This window comes from Macrosteles quadrilineatus, unplaced genomic scaffold, assembly GCF_028750875.1.
Source record: "Macrosteles quadrilineatus isolate MER2022 unplaced genomic scaffold, UCM_ALF_1.0 Scaffold_5__1_contigs__length_97177068, whole genome shotgun sequence".
Taxonomy (NCBI): Eukaryota; Metazoa; Arthropoda; class Insecta; order Hemiptera; family Cicadellidae; genus Macrosteles; species Macrosteles quadrilineatus.
The window spans coordinates 10,231,058-10,254,704 of record NW_026542598.1 but is presented as its reverse complement, the minus strand read 5'-3'; the positions used below and the strand labels follow the sequence as shown (position 1 = coordinate 10,254,704).

The 23,647-nt window shown below is 36.1% G+C and overlaps 1 protein-coding gene across 5 annotated transcripts in view; it reads right to left on the bottom strand.

Moving 5' to 3' along the window:
- The window catches only part of LOC128993757 (basic helix-loop-helix ARNT-like protein 2), a 183,597-nt gene that overhangs the window by 44,934 nt on the left and 115,016 nt on the right, over nt 1-23,647 (bottom strand). For all 5 annotated transcript variants that reach the window (XM_054417735.1, XM_054417731.1, XM_054417734.1 and 2 more), the window contains 2 exons: nt 19,655-19,821; nt 9,996-10,129 (listed from right to left, as the gene is read on the bottom strand). In XM_054417735.1, the coding sequence (XP_054273710.1) occupies nt 9,996-10,129; nt 19,655-19,821 (301 nt within the window). The remainder of the gene's footprint in view (nt 1-9,995; nt 10,130-19,654; nt 19,822-23,647) is intronic.

Sequence of the window (23,647 nt, the reverse complement as noted above, 5' to 3'; positions counted from 1 at the left end):
TTTATGACCAAGGCGGTAAAAGTGGAAATGTTTGAGGATTAACAAGTTACCAGGCTCATAATAGAAAGGGCCAATAACTATTTTGGACCAGGTGGGGATTTTTATTTTGTTGTCGTTTTTTTTTTAGTGTACACTGAATTAGGATTATTTTTAGTAAGACCAAAGAGTTAGACCAAACTAATATTGAAATTTAATCACGATAAAATTTAACTGATCGAGCATACATTTTAATTGAAACTTGTATACTAAAACAATGGAGGAATACAAATAAAAAATAAATTAACCTGAGTGTGGGTTTTTGTCTTATCCAGGAAAGGCACACATAACAGTAGAAGCTTTCATTTGCTAACATTGTCTGAAGTTTATTTTTAATAATTTATTCATGATTATTAAGGAATCGTGGACATTTTCAATTATAATTTGTGTAAAAAAGATGAAGCTTAGTTATTTCCAATAAGGGGCGATATCCATATTAATTCCACAGATAACACATGACGTATGTAAATTAAGTTTTAGTTATCCACGAAAATACATATACAGGGTGTTCAAAAAAGGTGGGGACATTTCATTGGGTCAAAATAAAGAGAAAATCAAGAATAACATTTTTTCCAAAATCGCTTCGCTAACCAGATATTTGTAATTTTTTTATTTTTTACATAAACATTTTTATCTTTTAATATTTTCAACCGATCTTTATGAAACTTTGTATGCATGTTAAGGTAGACGAGACCCGTGTCATAAAAAAAGTTCATCTCGATTCAACTTAAAATTTCAAAATGGCAGCCAATTAAAATTTTTAACACTTTTATTTAGCATTTTTAATTACCTATCAAACAATACCAAGTTCAAAAAGATCGAATATAAATAATATTTCAGTTATTTTTATTGGATATTTTTGAACTTGGTATCGTTTGATAGGGAATTAAAAATGCTAAATAAAAGTGTTCTTGAAATTTTTTTAAAACATTAGCCGTTTTTGAGTAATTTTAGTTAAAAATTAAACTGGCCGCCATTTTGAAATTTTAAGTTGAATCAAGATGATTTTTTTTCTATCATTGTTATTTTCTACCTTAACCTACATACCAAGTTTTATAAAGATCGGTTGAAAAATTCAAAAATAAAAATGTTTAAAAAAATACAAAATGGCGGATACCTGGTTAACAAAGCGATTTTGGGAAAAATGTTATTCTTGATTTTCTCTTTATTTTGACCCAAGGAATCACTAGGTAAAATATATCCCCACCTTTTTTGAACACCCTGTATATTTTTAAATAATATATGCTTACAAAAATATTGCATACTAAAGATTCTATTGCCACAATAAAAACCTGCAACCAACAAGGAAAGTATGTAAACACCAACAGTAAAGTAATAACATATTTGCTGGTGTGATTGTTGAGGATTTTTCCAGAAGCAGGAGAACCTACGTCATTAAGTGATGGTTTCACAATCAATGACTAAGTTGTTATGTAGATGCAACAACTAGTTTGCAAGTTCCTAGCACTAATTGAGCGCTATTACCAAGTTCCAGAAGTTAATAGGTTTAATCTAGTTGTGTACTAAGTTACAAATCAGTTTCGATCAAGTTGCAAAAAGAAAAACAACAAAAGGGGGTTAGGTAATTTCCAAAGGCTTTTTCATTTGCAGATTTTTTTAAAACAAGCCCTGATGTAGTAAATGGATCGTTAGTTGTTATTAAATATGTTTTTTCCTATCCTCTGAGGCCAAGAAAAGCTCAGGTGTATTTTAATTTGTAATAATGCTTGTAAAGACCCAATTTCCTTAAAAACTTTAATGTTTCTGTTTCCATTTAGATTTGATTTTACTGCAACTGAAGCAGAAAAGACCAAATATTGGTCTCCTTAACACTTCCTAACCTGACAAATTTTTTAAGGAGATAAGAATAACACCAATTTGCAAATAATTGTATTTAATTTAACTATACAACATTACTTAAAATTTAAGACCAAACATTTATGATTGAACTAACATCTATGCCTATTAAAAATAAAAATAACTGAAGTGTTATGGCAATCTTTTTGAAGCGATTGAATTTATAAAACTCGAAATTTTCAAAAATAAAACAATAGCTGCACCGGGACATGTACATAGGACAACGCAATCTGTAGTTATGATAAAATCCCCCTCGAGGGCCTTACAGCACAGCCATGTTGTATCATCGTAAGGAGAATGTCCATTTTGTACTTGACAAACAAAATGGTATTTTTAAGTTTGAAACTATGAATTTGGCTGAACTCTACCAAGGTTAGGTAAAAAATTTAACAAGAAAAAACTCATGGTGGGAAATACACATACTATAAAAAATCGTAAGGAAAAATATGAACAAGAACATTTGTTAAACTATCCTATATCTTAATTTATGGACATAAGCAGTTTATGCGATGAAACTGGATAAAACCTGTATTTTTCGTGTATTCTTTGTCTTCGAACTGGTAATGTGAATACAGTCATTAGCAACAGTACAGCTTAGTACAGTTTTTTTTTTTGTCCTAGGACGCTAGGCACGAGCCTGGGATTGTTTTTCACATTACTTCAGGCTAGACCTAGGGGGTGCGGCATTATCACTTAGATAAAATCCATTGGTGACTTGGCGGGGATCGAACCCGGGACCTCACGGACCGAAGTCCCGCGCTCTAGCCACTACACCAGCTCGCTCCCCGGACAGCTTAGTACAGTAGTTGCTTATAGTTTTGATGTCATTGATTGATGTTTTTTTTTAGTTCATGTAAATACTTAAATACTTTGATAGTTAGTAAGACGTAGATAATTCAAAGTTTTGGTAATTTGGCTCAATAAAGGACTTACACGACAGTCTCTTCTGTGCATTACATTTGACAATTTTTACTCAGATGACCAGCTGAAACGCCCGAGTATACTAACGTGACAGCCACTAACAAGCTGGCGTTTACAGTTTACAGGTTGCACAACGGCGCTAATGCACTTACAAGGATCCCAGATCACGTGGTCAAATAGTGATACTCAGATATTACTCAGAGCCAGGAATGTAATACAACTAATCGATCATCATATGCGGCAATGTAGCACGGAATGCAGAGAAACAAGTCTGTTTACGCATCGTGGTTAAAAGATTTGGAAATACTTCAAGAATAAAATATCAACGGGAAGAATGATTTCGCATATATCGACGCGAGGTGCATAGTGGTAGGAAACCTTGAACAGGTGCAGTAAACTTAGTTACATCACATGTCACAACGCAAGGTGTAGTGAGGTAGGCTACGACCATCACAATGTGACATGGTGACGCACCCACGCTGTATTCTGCATCAGTACATCAGCACCCAGTTGCATCAATACGTAGTTACATCACATGTCACAACGCAAGGTGTAGTGAGGTAGGCTACGACCATCACAATGCAACATAGCGACACTCCCACGCTGTATTCTGCATCAGTACATCAGCACCCAATTGCATGAATACGTAGTTACATCACATGTCACAACGCAAGGTGTAGTGAGGTAGGCTACGACCATCACAATGCAACATAGCGACACTCCCACGCTGTATTCTGCTTCAGTACATCAGCACCCAGTTGCATCAATACGTAGTTACATCACATATCACAACGCAAGGTGTAGTGAGGTAGGCTACGTCAAAATGTAACATAGCGGCACTCTCACGCTGTATTCTGTCTGCTTCAGTGCATCAGCACCCAGTTGCATCAATACGTAGTTACATCACATGTCACAACGCAAGGTGTAGTGAGGTAGGCTACGACCATCACAATGTGACATAGCGACGCATCCGCGCTGTATTCTGCATCAGTACATCAGCACCCAGTTGCATCTGTTGCCGGAAATACACTAGCACTAACACTAAGTAGTTTTCCAACGGGCAGCAGTCCAACATGTGATTGCATGCGCACCGATAACTCATCACAAGTTATATTTAGAATTTAAATTCCAATTATACTTAGAAATACGGTTTGATCGATTATTTTTCACATTAACCACCATGCCAATACCACAAGTAGGCCTAACAAAATAATTAGCTTTAATTTTAGATTTATTTTCGTTAATGTTACATTAACGTTTCCTTACCTGAGGTTGTTTGTGTCAGGACAAGTTCCCAGAATATACAATCAATCAGATCACCTTGTGTGACAAAACACAGTGTCCAATATCCAAATAATACAAATTGACGAGAATCAAATGGTCAGACTTATTGTTGTAATTCCAATCACAGGTTTTTTGTTTGGCTGACTTTTAAGGGGATTTTGTCGTATACGTCTAAACTACCATTACAGAATTAATATCCCTAGGATATTTGCTGTGCTAATATCAAACTAGGAGGACGGTGTCTAGAAGTACCCATTTCCAGCAGAATACGCTGGCATCGCTCCGGGCCGCTGCGTGCACTGATCACTGCCTCATTAACAATTCATATAATTTGGCACGATTTATGAGTCTTCTACCGCTACGGGCGGCGAGTTTTCACTAAGCCGATGACTCACTCAATTGAACACAATCTGAAAAATGTGTACACATAATTTACTTAGGTGCTGTCTGCTGTCTTCTAGAAAAGAAAGACACTCAACAGGCGTAATTTCTTTGACGTTTTGGCCAGATTGTACCTTCAAAATTTGCAGATTTTCTCAATCATTTTACCACCGAACACCTCGGATAGAATTGGGGAAAGCGAAGCTAATAACTACAATATTATGGATGAATGGATATACATTGATGTCCGTCACTCAAAAAGACGAAACATACAATTATTTCAGGAAAGCTTTTCAGATCAGCGAGCCATACAAAATATATAGGTACGCTGAGAATCCTTTTAAAATACGTTGGCCAATCAACGACAACAACGTAATCGTATAATCCTAATCAACTACCTAAGCATCGTCCACACTTCCAAGATGTCTGACCACAATAGTATGCCGGTATAAAAAGGTCGATCAAAAGGGTTATATATTTTCCCTCACAAGCTAATGAGCCTTTTAAGACCGGAAACACTGTCAAGGAAAAAGACTAGCGCTGTCAAGTAATTAGATGATTTCCCGCAGACAGAAAAAAATAATGCAAAATATGGTGGGTGGACAAGTCGTGTGGGACAAGGCGCTGATTCAGACCTAATTTGGACTAAGAATCAAATAGCCGGGAACACTACAAGGCAACACAAGGCTTGTGCCACTTGATTAGACTTGCAGAAAGGGCAATTTAACACCGGTCCCCTCAAAGAGAAGGTAAACTTTTGACAAAAGACTTGTGGGCCATTAACTGAAAAGTCTGTTAGTCGGCCGGTTCAAGCCTAAAATGGACTAACGGATAATCGAATACACCCTGTATGACCGGCAACTCGCTAAAGGAACACCAGTATCGCGAAATAATTAGCGTAAAAAAATCGATTCTTCCCGGTCTCTAAAAAAATTTAAAATATCGGAGACAAGCCTTGTGGGCCGTTCACGCATAAATTGGACTAATCATATGACCGATACATGTTGACAGATTCCGCTGGCCCAACACCTTGTTTGAGCACTGAGCAGACGACCAGATAAGATTCTACAAGCTGATCAGTTGTCCTTCAGTCTCCGATCTGTACTTTTACCGGGAAGTGTAATCAACTTTGAGGTTATATAACAGCTATTTAGATTAGTAGTATCCGTCCATCGCGTTCTCTTTTCCTTACGGCCCCTCTTTTTTCAACGCGTTTCGACGCCAATGGCATCTACTTACTTTTTTGTACGGCAAATGTTCTTGATCCTGTTTTGTTACTACATGACTTCGGGTCGGCATTTTGTTAGATAGCATTATCAACTGATTATCCAAAGACTGATGGCATCTGGGTCTACAATTGAACTCGCACGGGATCGAATCAATAATTTTCACATTTGAAGGCGAGCTATATAATCGCTAAGGCAATGGTCAACGGCAGTGTGCAGGATAACAGTTGGTAAAGTGGACATTCCATTCCTATATGATAAATATCAACTTAACTTTAAACCCTGTTTTTACTATGAGTGAGTTGCGTGCGACATTTTTATGGTTTCGTGTTTTAACGACGCCTTATGGCTGAACCTTTAATCTCTGAAGATGGCAAAGTGATGCCAAAACAACGTAACATTTGTTACACCTTGGAGCTGGTTGACGAAAGTAATTTATCGATTTAGTCATGCGATCAGCTCAGTGTCTAGAAAATATGAATTTTAATTCTATCTGAGCCTAATTAGATAACGATTACTAAAAATGTTGGCGTACTTTGTAATTGATGGAAAACATGAAGAATTGTATTCTTTGTACTTCTTCCAAAAGTTACCAACAATTTTCAGAAGATGTCAATCAGTTTTTGAGTTTGAGAAACAAAATAAACGCAAAATACTGAGGCTAAAGCCATTCAAAGCACATTTTAAATTTCACTGATCTGGAAGTTCTAAATTTCAATACTGCAGTGTGATGCAGCGTTTACTAGCGTATCTTCGTTCGTTTAAAACGGGTAAACTCTGTTTCAACACATTTTTAGCACAATGACACATTATTTAAACAAGTAACAAATTAAACATAATTTTAAAAACTAAATCCGTCAGTAAAAGCTAAACATAAGCCACCACAAGTGCAACAGTGCAGTGCAACATAGTAAAGAGCTTTGCTTATCGCGAGAGCATTAAGATAAGAGCCAATTCTAAAAGAGGCCAAATGACTTCCTGGTCTAAGAGGAAAACTTTCCCCAAGTTCAAACGAAAATTAATTTTACAAGTGGCTTACAGACAGATCTTTTATTATTTATGTTGATATTTTACAATGTACCGGATGAAATTATATTACAATGTGGTAATCCTCGGTTGAACAGTTACGTTACAGGATCCACAAGACAACTACAATTAAAGCTTAAATCATACAAGTGGCCTAAACAAAACATTGAAACCAGAACAAAGAGTTTGCGGCGTTTAAAAACAAAGCCTTTGTCGTGGAAAGTTCCTGGAGTGTAGCAAAGGCACTTTGCACTCGCGTTAAATATTATATTCCTACAGTAACTGTAGCATCTATCTATATATTAATAGGCAAGCATGTTTCTTTAAAACCTTTTTTCTCAGCTCGTGTGCATCGTAGGGAAAATCTACGCATACCGTTGGAAAGCTATTTTCCTGTAGGTGTGCAGAATCCCTTTATAAATTTAAATAGGCTCAAAGATAAGCACAAAAAATAAGTTTAAAAGTTGTAAAAAATTAACATGGATCTTATGCGTTGCTATGCTGGTTACGAAATAACAACGAAATATAAACAGAAAATCAAAACAAATGGAGGAAACTCCAATCACATGTTTTATTTACAGTGTGGGGTGAAAATAGTTAAGTGAGTACATTACATATTTTTGGTCGAGTTTCGACCACTGGACGACCTCTCGTATAAATAATTAGTCTTTTAAACACTATACAACACGTTTTTATCCAAGCGTTGAACGAAATGGGAAATGCTGCCCCAGCTGATCGCAGTCGTAGTATCTTGTTGCCAACTATTTTTTTCAAGCGTACACATATTACGTGCCTACTATACGCACACTGTTTTGTGTTGTTAGTTGGAGAGTGCGGCAAAAAAAGAGTGCGGCAAAAGTAAAATGTTTGTGACAAAAGTAGGCAAGTGAAGCAATTTGCTACTAACCTATAATGGCGTACTATAATCAGTATACAAGGTAAGCAACTTTGTCAGGTAACTGTAGGAAAACTATTTTTCCAGATGTTAATGTTTGCATTACATACATACATTGTTTTTGCTAAAGAGAACGAGAGTTATTATTTATGTTTGGTAATTCTCTTGCCGTTTACAGATAAGAATAAAAGTGTTGAAAGGAAGTAAAAATGAATTTTACACAAATATTTAAAAAATTACAAAGAGTAAAATACCTATAATCCAAGTTTTAACCCATTTTAATTCAAAACTATATACTTAATACAATAAAGAGGATCTCTGTTGCATCCCTTTTCCAGCCGTCCTACTCAACCTATTTTACGATTGAGGTGTCACGATTGAAAGCTTGATCTAGTGGAGAGAGAAACGAATGGTGTGTGCAAATAAGACATCCCAACATGCATACATATTATGCTTTAAACTGTTTTAATTCAATCAGGATAGAATTGAATAAACCCCTCACGGAACGCAACTGTACAGTTTTGATTTCCTCTTTTTAGCTTTCATACTTAAATCTTTTCGGTGGGGCATAAAAGATGCTACACTTTACTTTGGCAAAGTTAACTTTATAACTTCAAGTTAACTTTTTGAAGTTGTCGTTTACATTGATCTCGAAAGATCGGTGTGTAGGCCTACAAACATCAGCAGACTCTGGCTCAATTCAAATGCGTTCATTTTAATCCTAAAACCGGCTACCATGGGATATCTACTCTCCGAAGTCACAGGGTTTGCATAAAAGCAGCTTAGTGCTATTTCGTTTGAATTGTATCATATAAAATTAATATGACAACAACAAATAAGGCTCACTACAGTCTCTCCTTACAGTGGAAAGTTAATTCGTTAGAAACACAGTTTCTGAGCTAGGATCAACCTCGATTTCAACACCAGATCAATCGATATATTAATAAAAAATGTTAATTTTTAATAACTTCCCGCGGTTATTTATTTATTTCCAACTCAAGAGAGGAATGGCCGTTTCACTACCTCGTGGCTTGGTCAAACAGCATGCGGTGGTTGCTATGGCGTCGTGCGTCGATGGTAATGGCACTGAATTGACTGGATTTGCTTAACATTAAATGTCATCTCTGAAAACCCTATAATCCGGGGTAAAATGTTGAAATATCGCATACAATGGTTTCACGTTCAAACCTTTGTTACACTAATCTGCCAAGGATTTTATACTGATTCGAAAATCAATGTTTACACATTTATCGTCCAAAAAGATATTTTATCGCAGGTATCCACCAGAAAGTAGATAACACCAACAATTCGGTGGTACTATGTATATATAAAACAAACAATATTGGAATTATTATCCTTAGAAAAATGAAAACAATTAAATATCTGGTAATACGGGTCATAACACAAATTGTATCATAAGACTACAAAAACAATGAAACTTAAAATTCGTTGCACTAATAATTTAACAACCAAAGGGTGCTTAAACATTGCAGTAACGAAAATAAGCATGGGCATCCAATATAAAGACGAAATACTAGTTTATCAGGATACGTTGAGCATTTTTTGTGTTGAGTTGAGGTGGGAAAATTTTTGCCATTTTAACTAAAATAGGATTTTTAAGGGATTCCGCAAGTCTTGTTTTATGATAACAACAACGCGGCAAGGCCGAAGTAATTTGACGTCTGGAGTACTTTAAGAGACAACTGAAATACTAACATAGTCCTAGTAGACTTCGTGGGAACCTAACTCTTGAAACTCAAGAGAATCACTGTTTATGATGATGTGTCCGAGTAGAACAAGTCTACTTGAAGTAAGAGCTGCTGTATCAAACTGTTGACCGAAGGTGACAGCACAAGTAAACTGCACAATATTATGCAAAGATTGATTATTTTTTACAATTGTTATAGTTGTTAGTCAAATAACTTGATAGCCCCAAAACCACACCATGTCGATGGCAAATCACTGTGTGTTGGACTAAGAAGCCTAAAAGCCTAATTACGTAAAACTCGTCAACCTAAAAGTCTGCGAGGTATACATATATTTTTGGCGGGGGGGGGGGGGGGGAGGGGGAGAGGGAGTACTCGACAGTCGACAGTCTTAAAGTCCCTGCGAGTTTATGAAACTAAACGGATTAGGAAGTCTCAACTTTTTACCTCCGTTTGATCCGATCCGGTTTATAAACCTGTCAGCGGCTGACGTCAGTCGGAAACTAATCACTCTGACGTTGAGTTTCGACACTTAAAACAATCACGTCCAATTTCGCGAGTTTTTAGCGAGAGTAGGATTTATTTACTCAAAGTACAGACAACGGGGACAAAAAATACTAAACAGAGGAAACAATGAATGTACAAGCCAAATAGTGTACGTACCTCAAGGACGTTCTCGGACCAGTTGAAGGAGGCCAGGTACTGTGGCAAGTACTCCATCATCTGACCCTGGACGGCAGCCGAGGGGGTTGCTGATGAGCGGCGTTCCCTGCCTCCCCGCGCCGAGCCGAAGATCACTGCAACACACAAGCATGTTTTGCTAACAATCTTATTTTTATGTGGATAACAGTTTGAATTCTCAAACATTAAAAACTTTGCATAGAGCCAGGAACGTGAAGTCGATTTCGGATTATACATCATGCATACAGTAACCTGATTGTTAAACTTTCGCAAAAGCACTCAAATACCAATAAAGGCACCCAATTACCGCTCCTGGTGAAGGCACTTACTTAGTAGGCTGTTTGCTAGACGCGTAAAGATGCGCTGCGATTTAGTTGTTGGTGGGACGCAGCTGAATTTATTTTATTGATGTCCAAGGCTGTGTAAGAAGATACGTGCGTAAGTACGCATTTTTTTAGTATTGTTGAGCGGAGTGAAACAGAGTTGAGTTCACGTAAGAGATTGTGAAGGGCTGCTTTATTGTCATATGAGGAATTTAGTTAGATATGATGATGTTTTTGATATTTTAGAGAATTTAACTCCGAAGTCGTGTTTTGATTTACACAAAAGAAGAGAAAGTGAGGGATTGTATATAAGTTATTAGTTTGTAGGCGTTATCAGCTAGACAGCGAAGTTGAGTTGAGAGAATACTTCTGATTAACAAGGGGACAGTTTTATAAAATTTTAAACTAAAATATCATTAAAATATCATCTTAAAATATCATTTATACTCCCACAAAATGTCGTGTCCCGACAACTTTTAGATGAGCTCTTCATAAATCACTATAAGAAACGTTTACTTTTGTCTCTGCACTTAATGTCGTGTTTGATCCATTGTGTAGGGCGTCAATGTCGCTACGCAGCACAGAGCGCCTGTTTGAGCGGCATGTAATTTTTTTTAACTTTCCCTAAAATTACCATATTGTGAAGTAAATGATTTAATTAATTTAGCTGGCATGTCAATCGCTGCTCCACTTTATCCCACAGCTTCCTTGTCAACGTAGTTTAAGTTGTTGTCTTTATCATTCCACAATGATGAACGACACCGAACTTCACATATTTAACTTTCAATTTGAGTCTCATTAAGCTTTTCTAAGCAAAAAATATTTCTCTTTTAAAATATCAGTTACTCCCACCATTGACAAACGTTGTTGACAAAATAATGGGAGAAAGTGTGTCAGATTGTTGATACCTTTTATTTATTGATGTACAATTTGATTGCACAGTAGTAATTGAGTTAGAGAATGGAGTTTCTTTACGACATAAAATATTTGTTTGTTGCAAATTTGTACAGTATATAGAATACGTTACGTAAATACACAGGAGTCGCGTTAATTTTTCCGTTTGAACATGTTAAGTCAGTCTGTTAGTTATCTAAATGACTTTAAAGAAAACAAAATACTCAGGTACGTAAATTGCAATTAAAACACTTCACCTATTAGCAATTAAGATCCTGCCTGACATCAACTGCACCATTTTGATTTGGATGGCAGTTTTAAAGTAGCAAACACGGTTTGATCAAAACAACATTTTCACCAACAAACATTGTAGGCAACACGTGCTCAATTAAAGGTGTATAGCGCCAGTTGGGGAGCGGTTAATCGCATAGTTCTGCTATGACACCATACAGAACGTTAACAACTGTATAGAAGTTCAAGACCATAACGATTCTCAAAATACTTATCTACAATTAATTAATAAGTGTAATTCACGAATACTAGAAAATACCTGGTATGGATCATAAACATAAACAAATGACGTTTTTTGCCCGAAAGTATACGTTATTTAACATTGTTTAAATGGAACTGTCTAAACCATATGTTAATACTATCTATCTTCTATCTATCTATATCTATACTATTATAAAATACCCCGCCGCAGCAAACCTGCCGACTAAGCGAATTTCCATTTGTCTGAATTGATTTTCAGTTAAATATATTTTAATAACATAAGGTTTAACGAGTACCTAGGTTTGCTGCTACAAGGAAAGTAATAAAGTGTGTTTTTGAGAAAAATATTGATAGCTTAGTACAAAATAAATAAATTTGCCAAGTTTGATCAAAATATATCCATAAACAAGCAAACTACAACATTTGACAATTAGTCTCCATAAGAATAACATGGGAATTTTAAATTTACAATTTTTTTAATTTTCTCCGTTACTAATAATCGAACAAAAATACTTTTATATACTAAATTATTTGTTTTTTTAAGCTCTTTAAAAAGGTCTAAAGAGAAATCGGGAAATTTTGTGTTTTGAGGGTCAAAAGTGAGAAAAACCAATTTTTACCCCATAAAACCCCCCGTAAAGCCCTGTTCCCATGGTCCGATCGTGCTGGTTCGCGAACTCATTCAAGTTTATCCCGCTTTACACCTTTTAACCAAATTTCATCAAAATCGGACAAAAATTACTCAAGTTATCGCGTTCACGGACGTATATCTAATATATAAAATTCTCGTGTCACAGTGTTTGTCTGCAAACTCCTCCGGAACGACTTCACCGATCGTTATGAAATTTGGTGTGTAAATTCTGTAGGTATGCGAATCGGACGTAAACTATTTCCCGTTTCAAAATTCTTAAAAGGGCTCCGCCCCAGTGGCTCTGGAGTTTCCCATGTTAACCTTATGAGAAATGGAATTAATGAATCTTAACAGCTGTTTCAATTAAACAAGTTGGTTCTGTTCTATGATGTTCAATAGCATTAAAGTTACAAGGATTACCAACAGGGTGCAGCACTATTATTTCTTTTACATTTATGACAACAGCTAATTTGCAACCAAAATGTGAGTGAGAGTAGCGAACGAACTTCAACCTGGAGGCGAGTGAGCGTAGCGAACGAGCTAACCTGGAGGCGAGTTAGCGTAGCGAACGAGCTCCAACCTAAAGGCAAGTGAGCGCAGCGAACGAGCTCCAACCCAAAGGTGAGTGAGCGTAGCGAACGAACTTCAACCAGGACGTGATTGAGCGATGCGAACGAGATCATCTTGAAAATTAAACGTAACGGTACTTTCTTTCCATCGGTCTGTCTTAGGGGAAACCTATAACTTAGGCGATACGAAGTTCGCCGGGTCAGCTAGTATATATATATAAGTATATATATATATATATATATATATATATATATATATACATATATAAAAATTTGAACGAATGGTGTTTTTGGCCTCTGGGGACATCAAAATGAAAAAGTAAATCGGTCCCGGGTCTAGGTCTTACCGTGCCACCTACGGTAATAGCTACTTCCCTATAGGGAAATTCGCTAAAAGAGGTGGTTGCTGTATGTGTGTATGTGTGTATGGGAAAAGTAAACTCGAAAAATACTGGTCGGATTGGGCTGAAATTTGACATGATGATAGCTCACATTCCCGATTAACATATAGGCATATTCTTATTTCAAAAATCCTTTCGGGCTCCGCCCCAGTGGCTCTGGAGTTTCCCATGTCAACCTTATGAGAAATGGAATTATTGAATCTTAACAGCTGTTTCAATTAAACAAGTTGGTTCTGTTCTATGATGTTCAATAGCATTAAAGTTACAAGGATTACCAACAGGGTGCAGCACTATTATTTCTTTTACATTTATGACAACAGCTAATTTGCAACCAAAAGGTGAGTGAGCGTAGCGAACGAACTTCAACCTGGAGGCGAGTTAGCGTAGCGAACGAGCTCCAACCTAAAGGTGAGTGAGCGTAGCGAACAAACTTCAACCAGGACGTGATTGAGCCATGCGAACGAGATAATCTTGAAAATTAAGAAGTTAAACGGGGCAAAGCCCGCGGGTTACAGCTAGTTTAGCATAGGATTCGGGCCAAAAACGTCATATGTTTATGTTTATGATCCATACCGGGTATAATTCAACTCACTACTTGCTACTTTTATTAACGAGTTGTTAGTTAACCTTGGAAAATATTAACAAACAAATAAAACTGAACAATTTTTACTCTAAACGAAAATATCGGATAGTCTTTTGTTTATTTGTGTAACTTACCCAAGTCATTTCGGTAATAATAACGAACACCTGTTAACCAAACTAATTATTAGTTACTGTTTAACTAATTATTTGGTCTGTTTTGATTGCGGTGGAAAGTGCAGTAGACTGAACCCAAGGCTTGGACTGAACCACCACTGACTTAAAACTATTGATAGTAAACTAATTAGAACTCAGCTGACAGTTATTGATATACATTTGGACGCATTATTGAAAACAGCAGATATGGAAGAAAATTACAATTCTTCAATAGGATTATGGGGAAGTTAATGATGATGGGGGATCAATACAATAAAATCTTTGAAGCTTTGGTGGAAATAAACAGTATTTGATCTTCATGGAATAAGTACCAAGCACCTCAGCCATCAACTTGGCTAAACTAAAACATATGGACTTAATGAGTAAAATCAGGCAAGTCTACGAACCTTCTGTGTTTATAGCTAGATTATATGCTATGTATAATATATAGCATAGAATCTATCATATTATGTAGTTTCAGTGGACCAATTATAGCTCAATTTGAAAACTGTAAGTTGTACAACGTGCGAGCCTTCAAGTAAACAACTATTTACACCGAGACTTCATCAAATACCATTCAATTACTGTACACCTATCAGCTGCACCGGACCAAGTACACAGCTGATGAGTTCCTACTCGCCAAGAGCAAATTATTATTTCGCTTCGGACGCGGACAACCAAAAATTAGTGCAATCCATTTATTTCTCCAATCGGTATTGATTGCAGTACTCAAACTGAAATGGCGTTCATCGGCACTGGAATGTGAAAGGTTCATATTTGTACCAAAATGCAATCATGTAACAGGTGTTCAATACAACAAATTTGTCCTCATTGACACAACGACCGAAATAATAACTGTTCACATTATAGTATCTATCGGAAAGTCCAAATGAAAGATCTGTTTTTAGCTGCAAAATTCTTAATTGGTTCTAGCAATCAATCTCCGATGGATGGACTTTACCGATTTTGTGGCAGTAATTAGCAATTACAAGGACAGAACAGGGAAAACAGGCGAAGATTTCGAAATGTTGCCTGAAATCGATGGTTATCTTTCACTTCGATGCCTATCGTCGCCGTTACGTGATTTCCCGGCAACCTGCCTGAGAAGTAAAGCACCGAGAAGTGTGCCACAATAATCCGAATAATGCGTTTGTAACATCGTTTCTTGTTTGTTACTTACAGCAAGGCTTCCCTACCTAAAGTCACGAAAATGTCTAGTTTATGCACTAAAAACCTCTTACATCCGTTTTGAAACATTCTATCAGGGACAGCAAACAGATTATTCGCTTATGTAAAAAATTCAAAAAAGAGAAAATTGTCACAAAACGGTTTTGTTTTCATAAAGATTAAGATTTACCAGAACATGAGCGTGGAAAGGTCCTGGTGAATTGCAAGTAGGGATTTAACGACAGGGTTGCTCGATAGAATTTGAATACAAATAATCGAGTTACGGAATTCGAACAAGGCCAATCTGTTAGCATAAATCAGTGTGTTTCTCTGTTAGGACCAATCAAACTGGCTGCAGAAACCCTGGTATGAATATGTATGGCCGATGATTTGGTTTACAAGAAAAATTAAACATTGAACATGTTGATGTAGTCCTTTATGATCCAAACGACCCATGGAAAATATCGAATGTTTATTGATTTCTTTCTTCTCTGAGTTTCAACGTAAATAATCGCCCATCGAACAGACGATAATATATTAAAAGTTAAACTGAGAAATTTTGTCCGTTCACACACTTCGGCCACAATAAGGTCACGCAACGAAAACACGACACATACGAGCTAGACCACATTCTAAAATCAAGTTTAGCGAGTTCCCATAAGTGGTGTTAAAACTTAGAAAGTCTGTTAAGAAATTTTAAAATAGAATTAATAAGCGTTAACTTACAAATTTTACAGTTTTCATAATATAACAGAGTAGTTCGTTTAACAATATTAACAATATCGACAACCTACATTTTTGCCAACAAAAATCAATTTGATGGGATTTTTTGTCCTAGGACGCTAGGCACGAGTCAGAGATAGTGTTTCATATTACCTAGGCTAGACCTAGGGGTTGCGGCATTATCACTTGGATAAAATCTATTCTAATCTAACCGATGTCCCGCGCTATAACCACTAGAGCAGCTCGCTCACCAAATTTGACAGGATTAGAGCCCTAAGAATCCTTATCATGGACCTCTTAAAATTAAGTTTATAATGCAGCCCATGGGGAAGCTGTTCCACTTAATTAAAAGGTTTATAATTTAAAAACAAAATTCAAAGTACACATAAACATGAATAACAATTTAGTTTTGGCTATGGACGATAGGAAAGGACACGGATATACACTTGATATTGCCAGAATCATATTCTTCTGGGGTTTGCTATAAAATTCAATAATACACTGTATTTACACGGTATTTTGCGTCAACTTATGCTTTCCAGAGTTGTTAATCTATCTCTTTTTATCTATTCTTCATTCCATTGTCCATTTATACGTTCTACTACTATTACATTTCATATTTATATTGTTATTTATTATATTTTGTTACATTTATTTCCTATTTATACTGTCATTGCTTGTTATATTGTTATATCTTATATCTTGTTATATATTATATCTATTTGTTGTTGTATTATTCTTCTATTCATTGAATACTAGCTGTACCCGCGGGCTTTGCCCCGTTTAACTTCTTAATTTTCAAGATGAGCTCGTTCGCATGGCTCAATTACGTCCTGGTTGAAGTTCGTTCGCTACGCTCACTCACCTTTAGGTTGGAGCTACTTCGCTGCGCTCACTTGCCTTCAGGTTAGCTCGTTCGCTACGCTAACTCGCCTCCAGGTTGAAGTTCGTTCGCTACGCTCACTCACCTTTTGGTTGCAAATTAGCTGTTGTCATAAATAAAAAAAAAAATAATAGTGCTGCACCCTGTTGGTAATCCTTGTAACTTTAATGCTATTGAACATCATAGAACAGAAACAGAACCAACTTGCTTATTTGAAACAGCTGATAAGATTCATTAATTCCTTTTAAATATGAAAAATCATAAGGTTAACATGGGAAACTCCAGAGCCACTGGGGCGGAGCCCGAGGGTCCGATCAGAATAAAAACAACTTAGTTTTCCTATTTAATACCTAAAGAATCGGTGTGCCAAATTTCAGCCTCCTAGGTAAATGGGAAGTGGGAGAATTAGTGATGAGTGAGTGAGTGTGTGAGTGAGTGAGTGTGTCAGTGAGGGCTTTGCCTTTTATAAGTATAGATTACTTTAAGTTGGCTGTAAATGGCTTCTTTAAAATGTCTCTTTTTAACTTAAGTCATATTACGTTTTGTCATATTTATGTATTGGTTTGACCGTTATGAATAAACAAATAAATAAATAAAAACGATTTCCAAGAACCTTACTGACGCATTGCGTTCATTTAGTTGTCCAATTACTCTATGCACTTTTCCATCCGCATTTCATGTGCAATTGACAATCGTACAACTGCATTCGTGTTGAGCCATACAATACTCCAATGAACAACTATCACGAATGTTTCCGGGATATGATAGCATAATATCAGTTATTATTTGCTTATCAACCAGGAAGCACTACCGTGTTTGTTATGTCAGTCTTCGTTGCATTGTAAGTATTTAGTTAGATCTAGAACACTATTTGATTACAAATAAAAAAAAAAAACTTGTATGAAACATTCAAGACATTTTGGGGTTGTTCAGAATTAAAAGTCGTCTTTTGGTTGAGTAACGTATACAGTGCAATTTTAGGTAAAACTTGTAGGACAATAGCTTCTAGGGGCAATAGCCCCTATATTCTAGTAATTATTTTGTAAACTTTATTAGTCTCATGGGTTACCCTACCTTGAATTATCGTTTAAAATGTTTGTATATTATAATATCTATAACAGTTATTACATACCTGCATAATGCATTTTTTAATGTCTGTTCTGTTTAAAATAAAATTGCAAAGGACTGTTTATGCGATGTGTTTAAAGAACATTTTAAATAATAACGAGCTGTTGGCCCGTCCTACGTACGGGAATCGAGCTGTCCATTAAAACTGTAGGCCCTATATAGTGAGTCTATTACTAATTCAAGCATAGTTTAAGCAGTTCAAAATTTATAGTAAAGAAAAAACTTCCAAGATAAATTAAAACATGGGATCATTGTTATTTTCCCAACCTTTCCTCAAAAAGTCGATTAGTAAAATCATTTTCATAAGCATTCTTTTGAAGATTTGTGAGCTTCGATTTGTATAGAGCAATAGTTATAGAATTTCACTTATTTCCTATAATCAATGACAAAATCTCAGAGTAAATAAACTAACCTCATAGTTTTAAAGAATATTTTTTATTCAACCAGCTGTTAGTTATAACAAAATATATTTTACTAAAACAAACTAAATATTTTAAAGACTGCTAAAAAAAAACAAATTAGAACACCTATTATTTTACTATGTATATTTAAATAAACTCTCATCCTCTTCCTGATTAAATGAACGTATCAATGATTATAGCATTACACATAGTATAAATAAGTAAATTCTACGTATGTCATTTCATTTTCATCTAAAAGCTTAATTTGTGTCAAAAACACTGAATGTTTACAGCTGTTATGTTAGGCAAATGGTATTATACCAAAAGCTAGAGTAGAATGTTAGCGTCGGCTGCTAGACTTTAAAAAATTTAAAACTTAATTTCAAAAAACTAAAACCCTTAACTAAAATTATGGCTTCGACATTCCCTAGTTCTCAAAATTATCTTTATTTCAACACAAAAATCATGAATAATATTAGAAAATACATAATAGAAAATCCGTCAAGTGGTTGATTCAGAATCGTGAAATAAAAAAACCCTGTTACGTTTTAATATTATAGATCTTCATGACTTTTAATTAAACATACATAAATTTCTTTGAATATAGACAAATTCACTTAAATAAAACACATAATAGAGATAATGTCATCCTACAAATTATGAAATCCTATTTTGGTCGATTCCTTGATCTTTATTTGGTTCTTTTAGTACTATTTTAACATAATCTGGCCGCTTTCTGCGGTTAAAAGCAACATAAACTTTTTTTAATAGATGCCATCTTTCGTGAAGGTTTGGCCTTGCGCTTTAATAATAAGTAATAGCGAAAGCTAATCGCAATGGGAACTGAATCTTGTAAACCTAAACGGTATATTAGGATTTGTAGATATTGGTTTTATTTTTAGCATGAAAAATATGTTCCCTTTGCATACTCAAGTAATTACTTCTAAAATGTCATGCCCAGACCTCCCAGCTTTGAGATCCCTCCCAGCTTTCTACGGCTTCCCTTTCGCTCACAATTTCATTGTAAAATTTTGGGCTTACGGAATTAGATGTATAGATTGGGAGATTGATAGATTGATTGAGTCTCAATTCGGCAAATATTAAGTTCATACTATTATAGTTAAGCTCCCTACGCAACATCAACATAAATGGGTCCGATAAGTGTAAAATGAATCAACCCCAAAAGCCTTGAAATACAGTATCATGGACTTTATTTACTCACTCGTTTCTGAAGCGTCAAAGTTAACCTTTTAGGGTCACAAGTACAACAAGTATGTGCAGTAGTAACACTCACCATTATGTAGACGGATGTAGGTGGCGGCCAAGCGCAGGATACTGGTCTTGTCCAGTTTCTTTGGCGAGAAGCTGATGATGGGCACCAGAGTTGACAACTCGTTGATGAAGAAGTTGAGCTTGTCTCGCCGCATCTTCTCCGCCATGTTCCGCTGGTGGCGGTTGTTGCTGCAACAAGACAAGGACAATCAGAACTTTGATCCAGTAGAACGTGTAAACAGTATACACGATCAAACTATTGGCAGAATCTATCGAGAGAAGGCATATAGGGTCAAAACTAGAAGGTTAAATCTAGTAAACATTTCCAAATTGCAATCACAAATTCATTCTGTAGTACTATGTACGCGAGATTGTATTACTCAAACCGTTGCGTCGAATTTCTCAATCAAAAGTCGTTGAATTCCTTGACACGTTTATTAAAAGAACGTTGATATTCTAAGCTGGTAAAACCCGTAGTATTCATTACTTTTGAAACAAAAAACGACACCTCGTTGTTTTAATAATTCCATCGGTATCGAACGATCGCTTTATAGATTTCATTTAATTTGGATCACCTCTTCACACAAATGTGAAAACCCATGAAGGCTAAAGAATTTTTTTCCAAAGAAACGATTTCTCGGTTAAAGGGGAAAGTCATATCTTTAGTCTTCGAAAATGGCAGCAACGTTGAACTAGGCGAAAACATTGGCCGACTTTTTGTTGTGAAATTATTGTAGTTTGCCCAGAAGATGATTAAAGCAATGCAATCAAAAGCTCTGCCAGTATTTTCACTGTTTCAAGGAACCAGCTGATCTCCGGAAGATCAATATTTCACACTGTCCAAACCACAAAATGATTGGTACAATGATAAGACTGCGTTCCAATTTTCAGATGTTTCACGCATTTTGAAGCTTGAATTCAAGATCCTCACCACTATTACTTTGTGGTTTAACAAGCACAAAGTTGGACCAATTCAACAGTACGAAGTGTGCAGAGCTGCAATTGACCCGGCGGATGCTGCCAACTGACTTTGTGCCACATACTGCAGCAGCTATCTGCTATTCTGGGCGTCAAGTTCAAGACCAGCTGCAGCCGCCAGCGATGACTGTCTTGTTTACCACTTGACGCCAAACTGGTAACCTAGTCCATTAGTGTCTAGATACAGTCTGCACAACATCAAACGTTGGCGTACAACTATTAGAATCTTCAGTAGGTATGGATTGGAAGTCAAGTAAAATGATAATAGCACGAACTGAACTGATAAATAATGACTTGAAAACGCATCCACGGCATCGATCATTTGGTCTCCGTGGTACTACAGACTCACAAAATTCTACCGGATTTTATTAAAATCGGCTAATCTTCACCAAATCTGGGGACATAAAAACAACTTTCCTTGTAACACAGAACTATAAAAATCAATGATTGATTAATAAAAATATGTGTCCAATAATTAAATGTATTACATAGATTATTTTTCTAGATATAATCTTTAATTTTGAACGTAGTGTTATTTAGTCAGAACCAAGTCTACGAGAATGGCGGTAACCAACTCTTCCCCATTGTGTATTTGCTTACACAAAAGCACAATGTTGGCTCCGTCTTCGCTGTCCAATAAATCTAATGTTCAGCTCACAAATAATTACTACACAAATCACCAGTATTGCCAAATTTAAACAAACTCAGGGCTATAACTAGAGATTGGCTAAGACTTTTTAGTAAGTAATCAGTGTGTCCTACATTGTTTGTTGCGGGCGATGCAAACAGCATAAAGAATACACAAGTTCACGGTCAACAGGGTGAGTTTATCTTGTGGAGATAAATCATAATGCGCGCGTGCAAATGACACTGCACTTTCAACTTTGACCGCGGCGTTGCATCTAGTCGGAATGTGCTTTGGGAGTTGCTGCAACAGAGTTCATCTGCACTCTGCAGTGTTGCTAGGGAGACGACAGACAATTTGTGTTACAAAATCCAGTGGATTGCGTGACCCCTTCACAGCTGTTAACACTTAAGTGGCACATGGATAATAAAAGTGTTTAATTTTAATATGAAGGTAGACATCCCATTCATTGTACTTTGTAGCTGGGGTTTCATCCGAATAGAGATAACTGACACAATTGTCGTCAGTGTCTTGTTTTTCGACACTTTCAATTATTGCAGCTACAAAAAATAGGCAATATCACATTTCCTCCAAGTTTTACATTGTTGTAAAGTCTGGGTAATTGACAGAAATCAGTAATTTACCAGAGTTCAACCATTCAGTGGTTGAATCAACTACGTTCATGGTGTATGCAGACTTTAGATGGTTCCACACAGAAAAAGCATGAATGAGAGATGAGTGTGGTACAGGTAAGATAACTTAAATAGATTTCCAACAGACTGTGGTCAGGTGTTACTTTAGTCAAGGCCACTTATGACAAAGTTACGAACAATAAATGCTACATTTCTTGGGATCGAACCGGAGTACTTCCATATTAGACGAGCGTCATACCTCTCAGATACCCAGTGCTAGGCAGTGTGCAACCCAACCGTAAAACCTAACAACATTCAGCTTTGACACATTTAATTTTGTAATGCATAACAGCCTCCAATCAGAAATTACTTCGGAATTATCTCCAGACGCCAAGCAACAGATACACGATGTACATGTTAATCAACAGATCATCCGAAGACAAGAAAACCCGAGTCTTGTAACGCTGAATAAACTATTTACACTTCAGCTGATTCCAACTTAATAAGTTATTAATTTATCCTCGCACCAGAAGATTCAAATCCAATCACCGCGGTAGATTACCTTGTACCGCTTATATTGCATGTTGGCTGCTAGTTGCTAGCTGCAAGCTGCGACCGACTGCTTATTAAACTATTAGCGACTAGTATTAATTAGGGAGATTTGCTTACATTTACAAGAGTGTTGTAATACATTAATCCACCGCTGTCTACTTGTACAAAATGCTGCACAAGTTGATTGGGGTGGTGCCTTGAACGATACAGTGCAGATAGTATCAAAGGCCTAAGAGCCTCTTCCCGACCATCGATGTATGTAGAGTTATATACATCGATGTTCCCGTTTTACTTAGCGAGAATCAAAAGAACTCAATACACAAACAATATTTTTTACACAGTATTCTTTCAGCTCACCAATTTAAAAATTTTTGTATAGGTATTGTTTACGGCTTACAGAAAATGGTTTTCATCTCATTTTGCAAAATCCAGCCGTTGCAATTTCAAGATGTTTAGATGCAAACCTTATCACTTTTCAAATGCAATAAATGGAAGTTAAATTGATTATTGATAAATTTCGTCTCTTAAATTAATCGAAATATCAATAAAGAAGATTTTTTGCAGTAACATTCACAATGCAAGTGTTGATCTACAACTTTTGTGGACGGGAATTTCTAAGATGGCTTATAGTCATTTACACATTATTATTGCATCATACAATCAAAGCAAAGTTACATCTTCAAATAGGAGCTAGGAAAACTTAGACAAAACTGCACCTTTGTATAAAGTTAAATAAGTTCAATAAGGCAGTTCATAAAAACAGGTTTGCTTCATCCATAGTTCATAACCTAATTCAAAGCATTAGATCAATTTTCGATTCTTGTAATTTATTGGTTATATCATACACAGATCAATATGCTACACGCCGCACTAACAAACAATGGATTTTTTGACGTTGGGAACACCGTTGAATAACTTCTGCAGGTATTCGTTTCAATAAGTATCTCCGTGTAATTTCTTTCATTTATGATTAAAATAATAATTTTAAATTACAGAGGCATCTTGTAAATTGTTTGTAAGGTCTATTATCAAGACCCCGAGCGACTTTGGTGGGTAAACCATTTCAAAACGCATAATTTTAGGGTGACGAAAGAAAATCTTTCAAAATAAATTTGTTGACAATTCTAAAACTATCAAGTGGGATGAAGGAAAGAAACTCCTATTTCCCTGAAACTGAGCTAAATTATTCCTCAATTTAATATGTCTATCGACTACCTAGTGGAGCGTC